This window comes from Carettochelys insculpta, chromosome 27 (assembly GCF_033958435.1).
Source record: "Carettochelys insculpta isolate YL-2023 chromosome 27, ASM3395843v1, whole genome shotgun sequence".
NCBI classification, from domain to species: Eukaryota; Metazoa; Chordata; order Testudines; family Carettochelyidae; genus Carettochelys; species Carettochelys insculpta.
This window is the reverse complement of record NC_134163.1, coordinates 4084490-4100003: the sequence shown is the minus strand read 5'-3', so window position 1 is coordinate 4100003 and position 15514 is coordinate 4084490. Positions and strand designations below refer to the sequence as shown.

General features: G+C 45.8%; 1 protein-coding gene across 3 annotated transcripts in view; it reads right to left on the bottom strand.

The window, feature by feature from the left end:
• TIMM44 (translocase of inner mitochondrial membrane 44) overlaps positions 1–15514 on the bottom strand; it is a 65003-nt gene that overhangs the window by 45256 nt on the left and 4233 nt on the right. For 2 of the 3 annotated variants that reach the window (XR_012642661.1, XM_074978432.1), the window contains exons 2-5: positions 15306–15413; positions 14283–14453; positions 5107–5187; positions 3020–3169 (exon numbers count right to left, since the gene is read on the bottom strand). Coding sequence is in view for 2 of the 3 variants with exons in the window: in XM_074978432.1 (XP_074834533.1) it covers positions 3020–3169; positions 5107–5187; positions 14283–14453; positions 15306–15413 (510 nt within the window). In the remaining variant the exon portion in view is untranslated. Of the gene's footprint in view, positions 1–3019; positions 3170–5106; positions 5188–14282; positions 14454–15305; positions 15414–15514 lie in introns of those variants that run through there. The other variant, XM_074978433.1, reaches the window with a different exon arrangement.

The window sequence follows — 15514 nt, the reverse complement described above, 5'->3', positions numbered from 1 at the left end:
GTGTAGTTTACATAAGCCATAAAGTTTGAGAACAACAAGAAGTCCTGTGGCACCTTACAGACTAACAGATATTTTGGAGCATAAGCTTTCGTGGGCAAAGACCCGCTTCATCAGATGCATGAGTGGGGGATCAAGCAGGTCTTTGCCCACAAAAGCTTAGGCTCCAAAATATCTGTTAGTCTATAAGGTGCCACAGGACTTCTTGTTGTTCTCAAAGATACAGACTAACACAGCTACCTCTCAGATACTTGTCACCACAAGGTCTGAGTAGCTCTATGATGTTCTCATTTCTTATCTAGGATAATTTTCAAAAATTCTGAAGAATAAGACTGATAAAGTAGAAGCATCACACCAAAGTATCCAGCTGTAAGTGAAGTTTCCATGAGATTTTACAAAACAGGCTCTGATTTTAGCAACATTTAAGCCCAGGCATGACCTTACCCAGGTGAACAATCCCAATGAAGTTAATGGAACTGCTTGTTTGAGCAAAGTTACATATATTTACACATTTATAAAACTGAAGTAACAGATTGTGATAGAAAGTATGGACTTGACTTTGAAAGATTTTTATCCCAGTATCGGTCATGTGCAGATCACTCAGTGGCTATGTCTACACTAGACATAGCAGTTGACCTCTGATACACAAGTCAATTGCATAGCTAAAATCGACTTATCAGCCGTTGACCGCTAGGGCTGTCCTCGTGGAAGAAGGTTGATGGGAGCATTTCTCCCGTTGATCTTCCTTAATCCTCGCCACATGTGAGGAGTTCCAGGGTTGACATTGACGCTGGAAAGCGCCATTTTGTGCAATGCGCAAAACAAAAGCCCAGATGATCAACCCTGAGCAGGCTGATCTTTTGCGGTAGTACAGACATAGGCAGTGACTAGAAAAGACAGATGACAGAGCGTGTAGTGGCTAGAAAAATACTTCAGATTCTTCATGAATGATAGAAGAATACAGAATCCAAAGGAATACAAAAGTTTGTTAAATCTGAAACAAAAAAGGCAGCACAGAGTAAGGTTGTGCTTTTGTTCCAGTGGTTTGAACACTGGCCTTGTAAACCCAGGGTTCTGACTTCAATACTTGAGGAGGCCACTTAGGGATCTGGAGAAAATAGATTTTAAAAAAGTCTGTCACAGATGGTGATAGGTCCTGCTGTGAGTGCAGGGGATTGGAATCAATAACCTCTGAAGGTCCTATGAGACAGGTACATCTCCATATATAAAATTCCTATTTATTTTCTCAGTGTGCCATTTGCTATTTTAAAGCCAGAAACAGAAAATAAAGCCAAGTTACAAGAACAGTTCAGCTTCTAAAAAGGTCTGAGTCAGGCACTTAAATCCAACAAAAATAAAATTATGTTGCAGCATCGGGTAATGATGTGTAACCTAGAGAAAATTCAGCACACAATGGCCGTGTCTACACTAGCCCCAAACTTCAAAATGGCCACACAAATGGCCATTTCAAAGTTTACTAATGAAGAGCTGAAATGCATATTCAGCGCTTCATTAGCATGCGGGCGGCTGCGGCACTTCGAAATTGACACGGTGCGCGGCTCGTCCCGACAGGGCTCCTTTTCGAAAGGACTCCGCCTACTTCGAAGTCCCCGTATTCCCATGAGCTCATGGGAATAAGGGGACTTCAACGAAGGCGAAGTCCTTTCGAAAAGGAGCCCCGTCGGGATGAGACGTGCGGCCGAGAGGCGCGTCAATTTTGAAGTGCCGCGGCCGCCCGCATGCTAATAAAGTGCTGAATATGTAGTTCAGCGCTTCATTAGTCAACTTTGAAATGGCCATTTGAGTGGCCATTTCGAAGTTTGGGGCTAGTGTAGACATAGCCGTGATGTGACATGTGTTCAGGTCTCTCAGATGAAAACAATGCAATCCTGATGATTTGCTGGTTAAGTTAAAGAGTTGTTTATACCAGCATCTACTACATACTGCCTTGTGATGGCTTGGTTGCCCCAAACTGATATACAAAGGGTTAAAATAGCCCTGGGTTGGCAGCCAATCAGAAAAGGGCTAAAGAGAGCCAGTCAGGACCTAGTTAGGCCCTATAAGGGCTCCTGGACAGAAGCAGCTCAGCCTCACTCCTGCTTTGGAGGGCTATGGACCTAGAGTCCTGCCAGCCTGGACACTTTGGACAGAGCAGTGCTGGGAAAAGGCAAGGTGAGACAGGAGAAGTTAGGCCTGAATAAACGCCAGGCTGGGTCACTTGGACTGCACAGTAGCAGTCAGGACAGGTCCAACCCCTTTATGAATGATGGAGTGGCCAGTTCAGACTGCAGTTTGCCCCTGAGGGAAAGAGCAGGGAGGGGAGGATCCTAGGTCGTGGGCATCATGGCAGGGCAGCAGGCAGGGGAAGGGCAATGCAGTGGAGAGCTGGGAATAAGACCAATAATAGCAGGCGAGACGTCAGCTGGAAGAAGGTGCTCCAGAGCTCGAAGAGCTTGTGCTATGGCATCAAATAGTAACTGAATGATCGCCACACTTGTGGTTGTCATCTTTCTGTATTTATCACAGCACCCTCCCCCAGAGCCAGGCACCCCCCGCCCCTGCCCCCTGCGCAAGCTGTGCCAGGGCCCGAGCTGTGGCTGCAGGAGCCACTGTCGCCATGCACTTGTCCCACCAAGCAGCAGGGCGTCTGCGCAGAGGGCACTCACATGCACAGCTCTGAGGAGATGCATTTAAAAGCTCCAAGAACTGCATGAGGCTTCAGAGCCCAGAACTGCCACACTACAGTGTCCTGTTCGCCACATGTGCTGAGTGGCAAACGTATTGGACACTGAGGAGCTAGTGCTTGCATGGACCAGCAGGAGGAGCTGTGGCAGTGAGCAAACTTGCCATGCACCGGTATGCTCATGAACTACGTTCCCTGAAGGTGAAGAAAGCAGCATAATCCTGAAGAGAGCAGACAAGTAACTTCTACACTTTGAGTGTTTTTGTTGTTGTTTCTTATTCGTGAACATGGTCCTGGCATGGCAGACCACCAAAGGAGACATGTCATCTGCAAACATACCTGAGAGATTGCTTTGAATGCTGCCGTCTTGCCCAGTTTCTCCCCTCCTTTGGTCACTGATTCTGCAGACTGCTTTGCTGTTTTCGCAGCTTCTTCCACACCTTCTTTTATCTTCCGACCAAAATCACTCTTACTTACTTCGTCCAAGCTCTGCAATAATACAGAAGGAAAATTACGGGAGAAACACAGATCTTCTACTAAGATTCCCCTTCTTGGACTTTAGAGACTTCTCAAGTCAGCACTAGGGAAAATCAACAAGTTAGTAGCACAATCAGAGCAGCAGGATCAATACTTGATTTGTCCTAAGCAGTTGCAGGTCAAAGGGAGCCTGATCTCCATATTGCAGCATTAGCACTAATGCCAGAAGTGTGCTACAATCATTGGCAGAGATGATGTTTTTGGCCAGATATTGAGCTACATATGCTGAGCTAGCAATGGTTTATACACTGTTGGATGCTGCTTAACAGTAATCTCATGGTTCCAACAAAAGTCATTGTTCAGAAGTTGTCATTGTTCAGAAGTTGCCAATATGCGGTATGCAGGTTTGTGGAGCCGCAGCCAGTGAAAGAAGTGTTGTGACTCAGCAAACTCAGGACCCCGGTGCCAGGGAGGATATACCCTGGAGAGCGCATGCAGAAGTACTGCTCAGCAATGAAGGGCCACAGAGCATCTGTCCCCTGTGGAAAATCCCAACCTTCAGCTGCTGCCCAGCTCGCTGCCTCCCCTCCCACTCTACAGCCTCTGTGGCCGCATGTGCAGTTGGTGTGTCCGCAGCCACTTCACACTGCTGTAAACATTGACTTTTTGTAATCACACCACCCGGAACTTGAAGTACTTCCCTTTGAAATACCATCTGCTTGTTAAATGCTCTATAGGAGGAAAATGTGGTCTAGGTTAGTGAAGCTCTGGTGGAGAGAGCTCTGCACTGCTAATTTTAGATCTACCATGAAGGAGGTTCCAATTACTCTTCTGCCCCTCCAGCATATCCCCGAGAGTACCAAGTGTGTGCAGGCGTGTGCTGCTCATTGTAGGGATGCCGAAGGCTTCACTTGCAGTGGGCAGCTGATTTTGGAGTGGGTGGATGCATGGGAAGACAAATCCATAGAGAAGGATGTGCCTGACGGACAGTACCAAGTGGTTTCCCCACCAGTGAGCTCTGCAACCCTGCCCCCTTAGTCAGCATTCCTCCCCTCCCTGCCATACAACCAGCCCTGCTCTGCTCTCCTGGTTGATAGGAAGATGCTGCCAATGCACTCCAGAGCGGGTAGCAGTGCACAAACCAACATCCATGCTCAGTAGCAGTGGCAGCACAGGTTCCTGCTTCTCACATCATTCCTAGGCCAAGCTACAGGAGGCTCATGTCAGCTGGGGCCAATTGCAGGAAACAGCTTCACCACAATTAGAACCATGAACAGCACCTAAACAGTGTCCTCTGACTCCTCCCCCCAGCCAAACTGGCTGGAGGCTTCCCACTGCAGCAAGAGGAGCTGCCACAGGTACCAGCAGGCAGGCCCAGAAGGTAGAATAGGACCCATGTACTAGCTGTGTCCCCTCCAGAGCCCCTGCTTCTTTAATCCAACTCTGCACCCCACCTCCCTGATGGCTCAAAGCTTCCCACTGGCCCCTGGCACCAAGAGCAGTTGCTTTGCATTCCTGTAGATTGCCAGCTATGTGAGATATGCATCCAGTCCCAGCCTTTGCACAGCTTAAGCAGCACATTGCTCCTAGCCAGGTTTCCAAGTGGGTTCTTCCATTTGGGTGCTGATATTTGAGTTGCCTATACACCAGAGAAAAAAAAGCCTTGTGGCATTTTCTCTTCTGCAGCTATCAGATCACCAGAACCCCTTGTACACACTCCTGTACTCTGCAGCAAGGAGGAAACATGAGGTGGTGATATTGCCTGCACAGCTGCTGTCACACTGGTCTCCTACAAAGTTCTCCACCAGTCATCAGTGCAGGTCTCTGTAGTGGCCCTTGATGATAAAGGAAACAATGGTGGCCCTCCCTCCACCAGGAAAAAGAGGTAAAGGACAAAGTGCAAATCACAACTGTAAAGTGATGTGGATTTTTGCAAGCTTAGACTGTACCTCTTTGACTGATCCCGTTATTTCTCCAAGCCTCTTTTTAATCACTTCAGAAGTCTTAGCTGTTTCCGATTCAATCATTTTCTGTAACACAAACATATATTTTATGTTAAGAGGAAGCTACATACCAATCAGAATTGTAACCACACAGGGATCTTGCAGCACTGAGTATTGGTGGACATAACACTATACCGGACAGAAGAACAGCCCCAGTTAAACACTATCCGTATAAGGATCCAGGGAAGTTTCTAGCTATACAAAGTGAAAGGAGCAGAATGGGAACCAGTCACATGGAAAATAAGAACTGTTCAGGTGTTTAAAATGTGTGCCCACATCTACCACTACTACTACTAAACCCTTGTACTCCACATGGAGCACAGGTCATCTACAAGGCTCCTCCACTTCCTTCTGTTTTGGGACTAAACTTGTAGCTGGTTCCAGCCGTACCCCAGTTATTGCCCTTCTATCTTAGCAGACCTTCCTCACATTGTCCGAGGTCTTCCTCTTTTGCATTTTCCTTGCAGGTTCCATGTGAGAGCTTGACAGACTATGCTGGATGATGGTTTTCTGAGAGTGCAGCCTACCCATCATCACCTTCTTCTCTTGACTTCAATGTCAATTTGTTCTTGTCCTGCTCCAGTCCAAAGCTCCTCATCTGTGACAAAGTCTTGCCATTTGATGTGAAGGATGTACCTCAGGCATCTTTTTATGAATGTCTGGAGCTTGTGATTGGAAGACTTTTTAGCACGCCAGGTCTTGCATCCGTACAGGAGCACATTCGTGTTCAAGATCCACAGTTTCATCTTCACAGACATTATCTGTGAACTCCATAAGGGACAGAGTCTTGAATGCAGCTGTTGCTTTCCCTAGCCTGACACTGACAGCCTTATCTGTTCCTCCATCAATGCCCATAATACTCCCCAAGTAGGTGAACTGTTTCAGATCTTCCAGGTCACCCCCACCCAGTACAATGGAGGTGTTGTTGAAGAGGTTGATTCTCATTCATTGTCTTGGTCTCTCTCTTGTTAATGCTCAGTCCAGTCATTGAGGCAGTTTTGTCTAGTGTTGTGACCTTTTCTTCCAAGCTTTAATGTCAATGTGGAAAGAGGAGGACATCGTCACCAAAATAAGTGTCCTCTAGCTGTTTGAAAAGTGTCCACTGAAAGCCCCATTAATGATAATATGTTGTCCTGGTCATAATCCAGTCCATTGTGATCAAGAACAGGTAACAGAGAGGTAGCCATGTTAGTCTGTATCTTCAAAAACAACAAGATGTCCTGTGGCACCTTATAGACTAACAGATATTTTGGAGCCTAAGCTTTCGTGGGCAAAGACCCACTTACATTAAAGTGGGTCTTTGCCCACGAAAGCTTAGGCTCCAAAATATGTGTTAGTCTATAAGGTGACGCAGGACTTGTTGTTGTTTTTGAAGAACAGGAAAGGTACCCTTGTCACACTCAACAGCATGTTGAAGGATTCTGTCAAGGCACCATTGTGAACAACTTGGCATGCCGAGGGTTCATACGTTCAACGAATCAAGTTAATAAATTTGGATGGGATGCCATGGTGTTGCAACAGTTTCCACAAAGTGTCTCTATCAACGCTGTCAAAGGCATTCTCAAAGTCTATGAAGGTTATGTACAGTGAGGCATTCCACTCGAGCGACTGTTCTATGATCACTCTGAGAGTTGCTATTTGGTCAGTACAGGAGCTCTCACTTGGGAAGCCGGCCTGTTCTTCCCATAGCCATTTATCAATTTCTGTCTTCATTCTCTCCAAAAGAATCCTATTGAACACTCTTCCTGGAGTAGACAGTAACATGATGCCCCTCCAGTTCTCGCATTCCTTGAGGTTCTCTCTCTTTGGAAGCTTGATAAGGTAGCCATGTTTCCAGTCTTGTGGGTTCTCTTCAGTGTCCCAAATAGATTATATATCACGTTGACTAATGTCTTACTACCTGCCTTGACTGCTTCTGCAGGGATGTTGTCTGAACCACGTACTTTTCTGTTTTTCAGGTGGGCAGTGGCTTTTCTGATTTCTGCTTTTGTAGGTCTGCTGCTCTTAATCTGCAGTGGTAACTCAGGAAGCTCCATGTGGGCAGGGCAGTTCAGTAGCTCTTCAAAGCGTTCCTTCTATCTACTGAGCTGCTCACTTGGGTTTAACAACACACACCCCTCCATATCCTGTACTGGCTGATCCACTGTATGCCATGACACAGCTAGCTTCCATGTGATGTTATAGAGCTCTTTCAAGTTTCTCTGTCCTGCAGCTTGTTCGGCTTGTTGTGCAAGGTTTTCCACAAAATTCTTCTTGTCCTGTTTTACAGCCTTTTTAACTTCTTTGCTGGCTTCTAAATAGAGTCTCTGAGCTTCCACTTTGGATGTTCTTGTTTTGCTGTTGTTGACTGCTGCATTTCTGTCCTTTCGTTCTTCCACTTTTCTCAGAGTTTCTGCTGTGATCCATTCTTTGTCGCATCTTGTCCTCTTTCCCAATGTTTTAACACAGGTTTCTTTCCAGGCTGTTTTGGTGTGTTCCCAAGTTTGTTCCATGGTAGCATCTTTCGGGATGAGGTTTGCTAAAAGTACATATCCGCTGGACACCTCCACTTGGAAACCAGATCTGGTCTCTAAATCCTTCAACTGCTCTGTGTTGAATCTCAGTCCCAGCTTGGTCACTGTTGTGGTGTAACTCTTGAGGTTGACCTAGAGTTTTACCATGACCAAGTGGTGGTCTGAACCTACATCTGCTCCTCTCCTAGCGTGGATGTCCTGCATTGATCTTCTGAAAGAACTGCTGATACATATGTGATTAATCTGGTTGTCTAACTGGTGGTCAGGTAAAAACCAAGTGACCTTATAGATCCTTCTGTGTGGAAAAACACTACCACCTATCACCAATCTGTTGAAGGAACAAAAGTCACTGAAGCGCTCTCCATTTTCATTCATGTTGCCTAGGCCGCCTTTTCCCATAGTCTGTTCTCTGCCTGTATTTACGCTTCCAATGCAAAAATTGGAAGCATAGATATGGGTCCAGATCAATGAAGCGTAAACCAATAGCTGCCTTAACTATGGAAATCACAATAAAGGAAGCAAACAAGCAAGTGTTATAATAGATTCAAACTGAATAAGACAAAGGATCTACCAGCAAATCAGTCAGTCACAAGTAACTTCAGAGCCCTTGAGATCCCACATGACAACCAGACTCAGAAGGGAGAGGCAATGGCAGACTGTAGAGTGAATGTTGGAGCAGAAGTTCACAGCAGGGAGAAGCAGTCCGCCAAAAGGAAGGACGACCCTGCAACTCACTTGAGCTGCACTCTGGGGAAGTTGACTGTCTGTGTAGAGATGAGTAACAATTTCTCAACATTAAGGCAGACACCCAGAGAGGTCAGGAAAGCACAAAGGGCGAGAATGGCAGAGGTAAGCTCATCAAGATAGCAGGACAAGCAGCTAGTCATCCAGGTAGGGATACACTGAGCAGCCGATGCAGTACACTTGTGCTGCCACCGCAGCAAAGACCATGAAGACCAAACAGCTGTGGTGATGCTCAAAGGGAGGACTTGGAATTGGTAGAGATACAGTCCCACCTGCAAAACGGAAATGCTTCTGATGGACTGGGTGAATGCCAACTTGGAAAGAGGCACCCTTCCTGCTCAGAGCCACAGGCCCTACAGAAAAAATGATTTCTAACCTTTCTGTAACTGTTGTGCTTGAAGATGTGTTGCACACATGCTTTTCACATTGGTGAGAGTGCGTGAGCTGCAGGCACCATCACTGGAAATTTTTTCTTCAGTGACATCAGTCAGGCTGGTCCTAGCTCCCTCTGGTGCTGCACACATGCAGTACAGTCAGCCACACACCTTCTTAGTTCCTTCTTGCCAGGTAACTCCAACAGGAGGCAAGAGAGTTGGTGTGGAAAGGACAGGAACAACACATCTCAAAGAACAGTTATGGAAAATGACCACTTTTCTTCAAGTGGGCCACTCACGGCCATTCCATGTTAGGTGACTCAGAAGCAGGACCCAAGGAGGTGAGCTCAGAAGTCACGGACATGAGAACTGAAACACTGCACTTGTGAACTCAGTCTTTATCCTCACAAGAGATGTCACAGTGGACAGGGAAGGAATGCACTCACAACCAGGTTGCAACCTGGTCTTGGATCAGGACCTGGGTCAGAAACGCTGATGAGGTCTGGTCAAGATGGCAGGAGATGAAGCACCCACATGGTTGTAGTATATCAACACAGGTAGTGATCCAGAATGGGATTCTCTGGGCCAAAATAGATAGGCCTTTCATCTTGTCTGCTATTGCCACAAAGAGCTGCATGGATTTATGAAATGGCGTGGGCCTCTCAGCATAGAAGCCTAAGGTGTATCTAACACCCTACAAGTGGAGAAACCATTCCTCTGCATTCCAGTCTGGTTTCAGGAATAAAATTGGCAGAAAAACAGCCTGGTTAATATGAAATTGTGAGACCATCTTTGGAAGGAATGCTGGGTGGGAGGGTAGATGAACCTTGTCTTAGAACACAGGTTAGGTACATCTGATGTAAGGGTCTTAATTTGCGAGACCCTCCTGGCCAAGGTAATTGCTACCAGGAAGGTGATGTTCCAGGAGAGAAATGACAAGAGGGTATGATGCTAAAGGCTCATAGGACCTGGATAAAACCAGATTTAAGTCCCACCATGAAATCAATTTCCAAATTTGACAGTAAAAAGTCTCTCTTGCTCTTTAAGGAAGCAAATGGACATCTCAGGTAAGACGACCAACCACCATTCACCAAGGGTGGGAGGCTGAGATATCCAATAGACACACCTTGGTAGATAAGAGGATTAAATCCTGTTTCAGACATTCTGTTGGAGTAGATATTTTATTACTGACTGGAGGGATGACTGAGCTTGTGTGAGGCCTTACTGAGCGTGTGAGAGGCCACACTAAGAAATGCTTCCTTCTTGGCTAGATAGCTCTATTGGACAGCTTCTTACTACCCAGAAAGACCTGGTACATGTGCTCCAAACAGGCCTGTTCTTCTGGGTTCAACCATGGGAGCTTCCACAGAGACAGGCAGAGGGCACAGAGATTTGGGTGGGTGACCGCTGATGTAAAACATGGCTCCCACGCTGTCAAGAAGCACTTGCACATTTTTGCCCAACTTCTCTGAGCTCTGACATCTTCCTGGGACATTAGGCCCTGAGTTCTGAGGTGCTCAAGGTAAGCTCCTCAATGTAGACTGGCTACATCCAAAATTAAAAATGCTGAAGTCTACAGAGTGACAAAAGGAACACCCACAGCCAACAATCAGAGACCCTTCCACCACTTAAGACAGACAAGGACCAGGACAGGAACTGTAAGCACCGGAGTCCATGTGGTATCTCTTCAGAGATTACACAGAGGTCAACAAATTTTGCAGGGGTCCCAGCACCATTTTGTGTACCATAGTATGAAAACATATGCAGCCATGTGTACCAAAAGTCTGAGGCAAAACCAGGCTAATATGGTGAAGTGGATGGGCCTTGACTTTGGATATCAGAGTTAATCACAGAATCATAGGGCTGGAAGGGACCTCAGGAGGTCATCTAGTCCAGCCCCCTGCTTCAAGCAGGATCAACCCCTACTAAGTCATCCCAGCCAGGACCTTGTCCAGCCAGGACTTAAAAACCTCAAGGGATGGAGAATCCACCACCTCTCTAGGCAACACATTCCAATGCTTCACCACCCGCCTGGTGAAGAAGTTTTTCCTAATATCTAACATACACCTTTCCCTCTTCAACTTCTGACCATTACTCCTTGTTCTGCCATCAGACACAACTGAGAACAATTTCTCACCCTCATCTTTAGAGCTCCCCTTCAGGAAGCTGAAGGCTGCTATTAAATCACCCCTAAGTCTTCTCTTCTGTAAACTAAACAAGCCCAAATCCCTCAGCCTATCCTCATAGGTCTTGTGTTCCAGACCCTTAATCATTTTTGTTGCCCTTCGCTGAACCTGCTCTAGCAAATCCACATCCTTTTTATACTGGGGCGGGGGGTGCCAAAACTGGACACAATATTCCAGATGTGGCCTCACCAGTGCTGAATAAAGAGGAATAACTACTTCCCTAGATCTGCTTGAAATGCTCCTCCTAATGTACCCTAGTATGCCGTTAGCTTTCTTGGCTACAAGGGCACACTGTTGACTCATATCCAGCCTTTCATCCACCATAACCCCGAGGTCCCTTTCCATCGTACTGCTGCTGAGCCAGTCGGTCCCCAGCCTGTAACAATGTTTGGGATTCTTCCACCCCAGGTGCAGGACTCTTCACTTCTCCTTATTGAACCGCATCAGATTTCTTTTGGCCCAGTCCTCTAATTTATCCAGGTCCCTCTGGATTCTCTCTCTACCCTCTAAAGTATCTACCTCTCCCCCTAGTTTTGTGTCATCTGCAAACTTGCTGAGGGTGCAACCCAGTCCCTCATCCAGGTCATTAAGAAAGATGTTGAATAACACCGGCCCCAGAACCGAGCCTTGTGGCACTCCGCTTGAAACAGACCGCCATCCACATATTGAGCCACTGACCACTATCCGTTGGGCCCACCATCAAGCCAGCTTTCTATCCATCTTATAATCCAAGGATCCAATCCATATTTCCTTAACTTATGGACAAGAATGTTGTGGGAGACCATATCAAAAGCCTTGCTGAAGTCAAGGTATATCACATCCACTGACTTCCTCATGTCCACAGATCTTGTTATGTCGTCATAGAAGCTGATCTGATTGGTGAGGCAGGACTTGCCCCAGGTGAACCCATGTTGGCTACTTTTGATCACTTCCCCCTCTTCCAAGAGCTTAATTAATAATTAAGTCTCCAAAAGGAAACCTCTGCCCAGGGCCAATTCTACTTCTGCACCAATAAACTTTATTCACTGGATGGAAACAAAGGCCAACTTTTGCTTGTTCATCAGCAAGCCCAGTGCATGGAAGATGGCTTGATTCTGTTCTTCGTTTGAGCTTCTGAACAGCTTTGATCAGCCTGTCACTGAGGTCCATGTAGATCTGACTGCCTCACCTTATGAAGAAGGCTGCTACCTCCACCATGCATTTCATGAAAACACCAAGTGTTGCTGACAGATCCAAGGGGAGGAAAGCGAACTGGTAATGGGTTTAGTTTGTGATAAATCTGAGGAAACTTCTGTGGCCTCAGAGGAGGGATATAAAGAAAGAAGAATCTTTCATGCTGAGAGCAGCGCCCAATCCCTCTGCTCGACAGAGGGAATGACAGAACCAAGGAGACCTTGTGGAACCTCAGTTTTTTGAGATAATTATTGAGTCAATGCAGGTCCACAATAGACTCAAGTAGCAATAGAACCAGCAGAACAGACCAGCCACAGTGCAAGGTCCGAGCGGAGGTGCCGTGTGTCCTGCGCTCAGTGTGGCGCCAATAAAGTTTTGTTGAGAGTGAGGCTGGGGCTCAGTGGCTGCTCTCTGCACATCTGCATGAGTCTTCAGGTTCTATTAATCCGGTAACTTGGTTGCCATGATACTGAGCTAGCGGCATGTAATAAAAGATGTAGGACTAAATTAGAAGAATCCTCTCTTTTTCAACTGATAAGTGACATCTATTCAATCCAGTGTTGTGTTCCAAGAAATAATACAGTTTATCAGTTGCTTCTCATAGACATGGACTTTTATTTATAAATAAAAATGTCAGCTGGGGTAGGTCCATAGTGGGAACCTCACAAGTGAAGAGAGAGAGTAGGAACGGTAGCACTGATCCCTCCAGTAAGAAAGGGGCTCCAAATGGCCAGGAGTCTGGGGAGTGCCTGTGCAAATGCTGGAAGACTGAAGCGGTACCCATGGGGCTGGTTAGACCAACGGGAGTGCAGACAGTCGTGGAACAGACAGCATGTGTGCCAGGAACCATTCCAGCACAGTTGGTACACGACAACATGTGGTATCACTGGATTCTTTCTGTGCTTTGCTTTACCTTCAAGGCAGAGAAGCTTAGGCATTAGTGCCACCGGGTTGAGCTGTGACATCTCCCCCAACCTCTCCTGGCTCAGGAAGAAAAGGCTGCACTCAGAAGCAGTACTCCACAAGGACGTGCTCTCTAGCCCACTAGAACGTGTCCTGCCTCTTGTCTGGGCTTGTCCTTGATCATTGGATGTGGGGCATGAAAAGTGCTCATCACTGGCAATGGATGCTGCATAGATGGCTGTGGATGGCTTCCCCCAGCCAGTACTTCTGGAAGTGCCTCCTGCACTTCCCAAGCCCCAGACAAGGAAGACCTACAAATCATGCAGTGAGTGATAATGTGAGCCTCCCCAAGGTAGTAAAGAGACCATTGGTGCTCACTGCTTTCAGAAAAAATGAACACAGGCAAGAAAGAATTTCTAAACCCTGGAACACAGGAAACAGACTGCAGAGTATGTGAGGGGAGAAAGCATAGCCCAGTCAGGGTAGACTAACACTAAATTTCCTGTAGATAGATAGTGGTATATAATAGTAAAAACTATCAAACAAGTATGATACACCAATGGAGCAGGTCACTTTCAGCTAAAAGACCAAGAGCACAAAGGAACACCAGGAGTAAGAGGGAACAGGACGTGTCAACCCAAGCAGCCTATTATAACAACGGCTGGAAGCATGGAAGATCACAAAATACATGTACACACCCGTATTTGGAATACACTTGAGAAAGAAAGAAAATGTTAAAAGGCAAATACAAAATGCGAAGCAATTCAAAATTATTAATTCCCATTTTCATGTTTCCTGGGTTCCTTTACTGTACTGGTCCCAAAAGAACATACAACGCTGTGGTAACAGACCTCCAGGCCTCAGTGGTGTAATGAAAGTGCTTTCTGTCTTCTAATAAACTGTTTTATGACCAATTAAGAATGTGATTTTATCTAATCTAAATAATGAAAGCAAAAATGCCTTGCTTTTACCTCCATATCTATAAATACATGACTTTTTAGCTCCTTATTTGAGTTCTATTACAATGGCTGTTGGAAAGAAATCACGTCCCAAAATGTAGAAGTATTTAACTCTTCAACTCTAGCTCAGTGCACCTACTGGTGTTTTCATCAGTCAGCTCAGACCCTCCCTGAATACAGGAAACCCAACAGCTTTACAATGCTCTCAATTTGTAGACTGACTGGCCAGTGAAGGTGTTAGACAATGAAAGAATTCATAGGGAGACTTACATATTTTCTCCTTGCCTCCTGGAGTGCATCAGACTCTTCTAGCTTTTTAGCTTCATCCCGGAATTTTTTAATGCTTTCTTTCATCTCTTTATTTTTGGCTAATTCCTGTTTGATGTTGTCCACAAATCCTGAAATAAAGCCTTTTCTGCCTCCTGAAGAATAATATCTAGACTAAAAAGAAAATAATTACTGCAGTCTGTACAATCTAAAGAGATTAAATATCAGTCAGGTGGGTTTACCCTTAATGTTTGCCCTGCAAAAAGATGTAGAAATCAAGCCTCTTGAGGACGTCCAAAATACCTTAGTAAAGGAGCACCACGCCTTCAGAACAGCAATCAGAATCCATACACTGCACTGAGCATGAGAACGGTACAGCCAGACAAGCAAAACACGCCACACCCTTCAGAGGCAAAGAAGCCACAGTGCCCTGCCTGAGCTGATAGGGGTCTTTGCCCACGAACAGTTATGTTCCAAAAAATCTGTTAGTCTAAAGGTGCCACAGCACTTCTCATTTTTGCAGATACAGACAAACACAGCTACCCCTCTGATACTGACAGCTTTTGATAACCAGCCATTTGCGGCTCTTGAGGGCTGCACACTAGTGATGTAAAATCTTGTTTAATTACATAACTAGTTAAACATTAAGTTTAACCAGTTAACCATTAAACAGGGTGTGGGGAGGGCAGTTAGGCAGGCCCTCCACCTCTGCCATGGATGGACTAGGGTTTGCCAGCAGGCAGAAGTGCTCCAGCTCCTATTGGTTAATCAGGAACATCCCTATTGCACAAACAGATGGATTTTATCATCTGCTAGCATCATCATCGCTCACTGCTGGCAAACACACATGGAGGGACAAATCCAAACACCAAAAAATCTGTCACATCTTTGAAAGCCACATAGAAGCCTATAACCTAGAGTAGCTACTTGTTAGAAGAATATCAATTTCTAATAGAATATGCTCTGATTTTTACGAAAACACACTTTCAGTCTCACGCAAGCATAAAACCTGGCTCATTAACATACCTGATGTAGCTCTAAAACAGGCCTGCTCATTCTATAAAATATGCCACCAGGGAGTACTGGAGCTGGGTATCTTCCAGATATAAACCTTGTGCCACTGACAAGACATTTCTGCAACAGAAACAAAAAAAAAAACTTTGTTATTGAGAATAAAGAAATAATTAAACCTGCATGAGCCCTGCTCAGTGCTCAGAAAACCAGTGGAAGAAGGG